The sequence below is a fragment of the Semicossyphus pulcher genome, unplaced genomic scaffold (genome assembly GCF_022749685.1).
Source record: "Semicossyphus pulcher isolate SPU_LCO1_2020_fin unplaced genomic scaffold, fSemPul1.0.p SCAF_11, whole genome shotgun sequence".
In the NCBI taxonomy this organism is placed as follows: domain Eukaryota; kingdom Metazoa; phylum Chordata; class Actinopteri; order Labriformes; family Labridae; genus Semicossyphus; species Semicossyphus pulcher.
The window spans coordinates 317,663-325,725 of NW_027211615.1; the positions used below are offsets into that span (position 1 = coordinate 317,663).

General features: G+C 41.8%; 1 protein-coding gene across 1 annotated transcript; it reads right to left on the reverse strand.

Moving 5' to 3' along the window:
• Positions 1-73: 73 nt before the first annotated feature.
• On the reverse strand, positions 74-6,068 carry LOC138585107 (gap junction delta-2 protein-like). Its single transcript, XM_069657357.1, has 2 exons — positions 5,998-6,068; positions 74-920 (listed from the first exon to the last, which is right to left on the reverse strand). Exons 1-2 carry the CDS (start codon positions 6,066-6,068, stop codon positions 74-76), a joined length of 918 nt encoding a protein of 305 aa, XP_069513458.1.
• Between the last annotated feature and the right edge of the window lie 1,995 nt (positions 6,069-8,063).

Consider the following 8,063-nt stretch of genomic DNA (forward strand, 5'->3'; position numbering starts at 1 on the left):
AGCTTGGATTTGAAAACTAAACACTGATGCTTTAACAGCTGCACTGCAGCCTCCTGCTGTCTGAATCAGGTGGTCAAACATAGGCACTGGAGTCACTGGACTGCGTGCGTGCAAAGCTGGGCATGCTCATCCGGGGCAGGTCTTTGTTCCGGATCTCGTAGATGGACTTCCTGCGGGCCTGCACGCCTCTCACAGCAGTCTTTATCTTCCTCCAGCCCAGGTGGTTCAGCTCAGCCAGGTTCAGGACCACGCAGATCCCACTGACCGCGAACATGAAGACCAGGAACACAGTCTTTTCAGTGGGCCTGGAAACATAACACTCCACGTCATTAATGCACGGGTATCGGTCACACTCATACACCGCCGGCACCCTGAAACCGTACAGGAAGTATTGACCCACCAGGAAGCCAATTTCCAGAGCGTTCCTGAACACCACTTGGATGATGTAGAACCTGGAGATGCCCTCCTGCCGCCTCATCTTAGACTTGACAGTCCTCAGGGTGGGGTGGGGGATGTCCTTGACTTCCAGGCAGTCGGGCTCGGCCTCCTTGTTGGAGTTCTCGGTGTTCTGCAGGACTCCATTCACGATGGTGTTCTTCATTTTCTTGCTGTCGTCCCTCTTCGGGGGGTCCTGGTCTTTGTCCAGGGACAGGTAGAAGGTGGAATAGCCTCGCTCCTTCTGCTTGGCGGACTGGTGCACGGAGTAGGTGATGAAGCAGAGGGAGGGGCAGCACACCATGATGATCTGGAACACCCAGTAGCGGATGTGAGAGATGGGAAAGGCCTTATCGTAGCAAGCCTGGTTGCAGCCCGGCTGTAAGGTGTTACACACAAACATGGACTGCTCGTCGTTGTACACTGTCTCCCCCACGATGGCCACAATCAGGATCCTGAAGATCAGCACCACAGTAAGCAGGATCCTGAGGAACAAACATATTTACATGTTGACATTCAGCAAACGTTAGCGTAGCATCGGCCCTCTCTGCACACGCCTCAGAATCAGAAGCTTACTGCTCATTTCACACACACCTGATCAACAGAGTCAGAAGTATTGTGGTGATGTACTGTATGTGATACATGTTGTGATATACATTTGATATATGTGGTGATATATAAGTGAAGACATACAGTATTTTGAAAAGTATCAATATAATACTATATTTACTTTATATAAAATATAAATGCAACACTTTTGTTTTTGCTCCCATTTTTCATGGGAACCGAGTATACATACATACATGCATACATACTGTACATACATACATACGTACATATTGTACATACATACATACATAAATACATATATACATACATACATACATACATACATACATACTTTACCTACATACATACATACTGTACATACGTATATACATACATATATCATTGGAACAACCTAACAACCGAGTTGTGCAAGTGTACTTAGAAGAATTTATGCTGTTTTGAAGGCAAAGGGTGGTCACACCAAATATTGATTTGATTTAGATTTCTCTTCTGTTCATTCACTGCATTTTGTTAATTGATGAAAATAAACTATTAACACTTTGATTTCTGAAAGCATTCTTAGTTTAGTTATTCTTAGTTACATACATACATACATACATACCGTAATTTCCGGACTATAAGCCACTACTTTTTTTAACATGCTTTGAACACTGCGGCATAAACAATGATGCGGCTAATTTATGGATTTTTACGGGCTCACGAGCCGCATGCCGCCAAAACATTTAGCCACGTCACATCAGACCAATGAAATTACCGAACGGGTCACAGTGGACCAATGAAACTGTTCGAATTAAATTAAACACACTCACAGTAAATTCTTCAGATCAGTCATTTTGAGCTTCATGCACACACCCCCATCATGGAAAACACACGAAGAAATGCACATGATGCAGCTTTCAAGTTAAAGGCGATCAATCTAGCTGTCAAATAAGGAAATAGAGCTGCTGCACGTAAGCTTGGCATCAATGAATCGATGGTGAGACGTTGGAGACGGCAGCGTGAAGAACTGTCTCAAGCAAAAAGACGACAAAAGCTTTCAGAGGTAAGAAAAGTAGATGGCCCGAACTTGAAAACGTTCTTGAAGACTGGGTGAACACACAGAGAGCAGATGGCCGAGGTGTTTCCACCGTGCAGATCTGACTGAAAGCCAAAACAATCACCACCGAAAAGAAGATTGAAGATTTTCGAGGTGGACCATCGTGGTGTCTCAGATATATGAGAGGAAAAGGCCTGTCCATCAGGGCACAGACGACTCTGTGTCAGCAACTCCCTCCTGACTACGAGGAAAGTTACAAACTTCCGCAAATTCACTCAAACAAGGATAGCCGAGAATTCCATTGGACCAGACGACATCATAAATATGGATGAAGTGCCTTTGACGTTTGACCTGCCTCTCACTAGGACTGTTAACAAAAAAGGTGAATCGTCCGTCACGCTGAAAACAACTGGCCATGAGAGAACGCATTTCACTTGTGTTCTGAGCTGCACAGCATCCGGACTAAAGCTTCCACGAATGGTGATTTTTAAGGGGATGACGATGCCAAAAGAAAAACTCCCCAAAGAAATCATCGTGAAAGTCAACAAGAAAGGGTGGATGAAAGAAAGCCTAATGAAGGACTGGCTGACAGAGTGCTACGGCAAGCGACTGGGGGGATTTTTTCACAGAAAAAAAGCATTGCTCGTTTTGGACAGCATGAGGGCCTATATAACAGATTCTGTGAAAGCAGCCATCAAGAGGACAAACTCAATTCCAGCTGTGATTCCTGGGGGCACACTCGACATCAGTGTGAATCGTGCATTTAAAGTTGCGCTACAAGTTGAGTGGGAGGCTTGGATGACTATCGGCGAGAAATCATTTACAAAAACTGGCCGCATGCAAAGAGCAACTTTTGCCAGTGGATCCTGACAGCGTGGAGCAGCGTCAAAAAATCCACTGTCACCAACTGGTTTCGAAAGGCTGGACTGCTGTGTGATGAAGAGGACAGCACAAGCGACATTGAGAGCGACAACGAAAGAGAGACTGAGTAAGTGTGTGACGAAGAAATTCTGAGGCTGTTCAATTCCCGACTTTAGTGGTTTTAGTGCGCAGGAGGAAGATGAAGATAGCGATGAATGACTTTTCCTGGTAGGCTACTGTATTTTTTAACCAGCCGTGTTACAGGCACTGTTCAGAAAAAAATACATACATACATACATATATACATACATACACTGAACAAAAATATAAACGCAACATTTTTGTTTTTGCTCCCATTTTTCATGAGCTGAACTCAAAGATCTAAGACTTTTTCTATCTATACAAAAGGCCTATTTCTCTCAAATATTGTTCACAAATTTGTCTAAATCTGTGTTAGTGAGCACTTCTCCTTTGCCGAGATTATCCATCCACCTCACAGGTGTGGCATATCAAGATGCTGATTAGACAGCATGATTATTGCACAGGTGTGCCTTAGGCTGGCCACAATAAAAGGCCACATTAAACTGTGCAGTTTTACTGTATTGGGGGGGTCCGGGGGGGTCAGAAAACCAGTCAGTATCTGGTGTGACCACCATTTGCCTCACGCAGTGCAACACATCTCCTTCGCATAGATTTGATCAGGTTGTTGATTATGGCCTGTGGAATGTTGGTCCACTCCTCTTCAATGGCAGGAACTGGTAGGAGTGTTGGCAGGAACTGGAACACGCTGTCGTATACGCCGATCCAGAGCATCCCAAACATGCTCAATGGGAGACAGTTCCGGGAAGCTGAAAACATCCCAGTTCTTGCATGGCCAGCATACTCACCGGACATGTGTACAGATCCTTGCAACATGGGGCCGTGCATTATCATGCTGCAACATGAGGTGATGGTCGTGGATGAATGGCACAACAATGGGCCTCAGGATCTCGTCACAGTATCTCTGTGCATTCAAAGTGCCATCAATAAAATGCACCTGTGTTCGTTGTCCATAACATACGCCCATACCATAACCCCACCGCCACCATGGGCCACTCGATTCACAACGCTGACATCAGCAAAACGCTCACCCACACGACGCCATACACGCTGTCTGCCATCTGCCCTGTACAGTGAAAACTGGGATTCATCCGTGAAGAGAACACCTCTCCAAAGTGCCAGACGCCATCAAATGTGAGCATTTGCCCACTCAAGTCGGTTACGACGACGAACTGCAGTCAGGTCGAGACCCCGATGAGGACGACGAGCATTCAGATGAGCTTCCCGTAGACGGTTTCTGACAGTTTGTGCAGAAATTCTTTGGTTATGCAAATCGATTGTTGCAGCAGCTGTCTGGGTGGCTGGTCTCAGACGATCTTGGAGGTGAAGATGCTGAATGTGGAGGTCCTGGGCTGGTGTGGTTACATGTGGTCTGCGGTTGTGAGGCCGGTGGGATGTACTGCCAAATTCTCTGAAACGCCTTTGGAGACGGCTTATGGTAGAGAAATGAGCATTCAATTCACGGGCAACAGCTCTGGTGGACATTCCTGCAGTCAGCATGCCAATTGCACGCTCCCTCAAAACTTGCGACATCTGTGGCATTGTGCTGTGTGATAAAACTGCACGTTTTAGAGTGGCCTTTTACACCCGTGCAATAATCATGCTGTCTGATCAGCATCTTGATATGCCACACCTGTGAGGTGGATGGATTATCTCGGCAAAGGAGAAGTGCTCACAAACGCAGATTTAGACAAATTTGTGAACAATATTTGAGAGAAATAGGCCTTTTGTGTAGATAGAAAAAGTCTTAGATCTTAGAGTTCAGCTCATGAAAAATGGGAGCAAAAGCCAAAGTGTTGCGTTTCTGTTTTTGTTCAGTGTACATACATATATCAATCCATACATACATACATTCATACATACATACATACATACATACATACATACATACCGTACACACATATATACATACATACATACAAACAAACTGTACATACATACATACATACATACATACATACATACTGTACACACATATATACATACAAACAGCACATACATACATACTGTACACACATACATACATACATACAGTACATACATACAAACAAACTGTACATACATACATACTGTACACACATATATACATACATACATACATACTGTACATACATACATACATACATACATACATACTGTACACACATATATACATACATACAGTACATACATACATACAAACTGTACATACATATATACAGACATACCATATACACATACATACATACATACATACATACATACATACATACATACATACAAACAAACTGTACATACATATCCACATACATACAGTACATACATATATACTGTACAAACATACATACATACATACACATATACTGTACATACATAAAAAATGTGAGAACAGATTTATTGGCAGGTGAGAACAAACAAACCTGTCCTTACAAGTAACTCGTTCGTGCTTAATATTTCTGTTAAAAAACATAAATAAGAAATAGTGAAAGGTTTAAAGAATATTTAGTTTTGTTCAAACAGTCTGAGCAGAAGATTTAAATTAACAAGTTAAACATGTCTCTAATGGTTTCTAACTGATCCATTACACGTTAACGTATGATATGATAATAAAACAGGAGCAGTTTATATCGGACAGCTAGAGCAGTTTTTTCAGTCAGAGAAGCAGGGGGTTAATGGAGGCTTTCTTCATACAGCTGTACTGCCATGTTATTTTTATCATCATGCTCCTTAATAAACCTTCACCCTCTCACTGGTAAAAGAAGCTCCACTTTACTCATCCTGCTCCTAAATACAACACCTTCACCCTCTCACAGGTTAAAGAAGCTCCACTTTACTCATCCTGCTCCTAAATACAACACCTTCACCCTCTCACAGGTTAAAGAAGCTCCACTTTACTCATTCTGCTCCTAAATACAACACCTTCACCCTCTGACAGGTTAAAGAAGCTCCACTTTACTCATCCTGCTCCTACAACTTCAGTTTGTGTCCAGGCATAAAACTCAACCTTACTCTCTTACCTGCCGATCATGGTGGAGTGCTGCTGGACAGCCGCCTCCAGGAGCCGCTCCAGGATGGTCCACTCCCCCATGGCTGATCATCCGGAGCGGGTTAACTCTGCCGCTGAAACAGGAAACAGCTCCTAATGTTCCCAGTGAGTCAGAGAGCTCTGACAGCTCCGACAGCCTCCACTCTTCAGCTGAGTGTGTAAGCTCCTCTATAGCCTCTGCACGGTACACTGTGTGTGTGTGTGTGTGTGTGTGTGTGTGTGTGTGTGTGCCGTTTAGAGATAATCCCGCTTTAAGTAGACTCCTCTGCGTCACACACACACCGAGAGAGCAACATACACTGTTAGACATTTACTGTATTTCTACAGTAACTTACTGGTAACACTGTTGCCAGTAAGTTACTGTACCTTTCCATTTACAGTAACGTTACTGTAATGATATTTTACAGTTAAACAGCTATACTGTAATTATGTTTTACAGTAGCACAGTCTTACCGTGAATATATAATACAGTATAACTGCTCTACTGTAATTGTGTTTTATTGTATTGTACTGTAAAGTTGTTTTATAGTATCCTACTGCATGGAAGATGTGCTGGCTATGCTAAAGGGCTTTTTTGAAGGGAACACAAGCAATAATTCAATGAACATTGTATTGAAAATGAGCTAGGAGGCATTGAAAAGAAACACTTACCTAGTTTGAAGTCCTTTTAAATTCAATGAGTTTTTGGAAGAAGGTGGAGATCTGAGAGCAGATTCCTGCTACTTTTCCCTTAAACTTTTCTCTTGCTGCTTGTAGTGAGTTTGGCTGAGCATTTGTTACCCAAATCCTGGTTGATCCTCCTAAAAAATGCACATGAATTTAAAATTCAAGTACAGTACAGCTATTAGATATATGGTTAATTTATTAGTTTGAATTCATAAATGTTTTTTTGCATAAGAACTTGCCTCCATGTCATCTCCATGTGGTGGATGCTGACTCCTGTAAGTCCAGACTGAAGACTTCAGATGAATCAAAAAAGCAAACAGGGCCGCTGGCACAGTCATTCAGTTGCTCAGGCTGGAGTATAGAATACAACAACAATTAGATACTTTTTCTTTCAATTCTTTTACAAGATGATCGAAAATATTTTAGCAAGCATGATTATCCTTGATGTTGTGGATAACATCATCTGCATCTCAACATCTGGAAGATACAGTCAGAAAACAAGAAAATCTCTGTTAAATATTCCTAGAAATTAGTTTAAGGGCCAGCTAGTTCAGATTACAATTAGGATTTCCAGGTAAAAAAAACTGACTCTTGATCACCACATTCCTCCTCTTACATGATAAGTTAGAGTTAAGTCATATTATTTTCAGTGGCAAATTTAGAGCTTTTGGCTATCTGTTAGTGTTTCTCTGACATATGTGTGGCAAAGGAAGATCGTACACTCAAGTATTTGTGGCAGTCATCATAGACACATACAACTTTATTGCCATCTCTTCAATGTGAATTCTCAAATAAGTGCATACAATTGAATGTGTTTTGTTATACATCAATCAGAAATCAAAAAAATATGTTAGCCCCTAATCCCTACAGACCTTAAAGTACAGAAAACATGGTAACATAAATGCCTGCACTAAGCTACCAGAGGGAAATTCGAATCCATAAATCATGTTGAAAAAAAGATAACACCTTAGCTAAAGTTCATATTAACCCAACTCAAACTATAACACCAGTAAAGCCTTTTATGTTTTTCAATGTTTGCCAAAGTCCTACAACTTAACCAAAGTCAGAGACTTCGTAATTTTTTTCAGACCTGACAGTTCTTCAGGATATTAAAAATATACTGCAGTTTGTAATAAATACTGTAAAGGTACTATAGCAGGCTAAAAAAAAATACATGACGTTTGCCGTTAAAAAAATCTCTTCTAAAGAGAACCAATAGACGTGACCTAGCTTTGCTGACGTAGCTTATGCTCTTTTGAAAAACTTCCACAAAGCTTGACAAACCCTAGGAACATATAGATGCCAAAGTCAATTTCAGATCACGTTAAGTGTTAGCTGCCAGGTTAGCTTGTGTAACAAGGTTGTAAGATA

Coding starts and splice junctions, on each gene's coding strand:
- LOC138585107 (XM_069657357.1), bottom strand. CDS start 6,068: ATGGGGGAGTGGACCATCCTGGAGCGGCTCCTGGAGGCGGCTGTCCAG. Junction 921..5,997: donor CACTCCACCATGATCGGCAG/GTAAGAGAGTAA, acceptor TTTGTTCCTCAG/GATCCTGCTTACTGTGGTGC.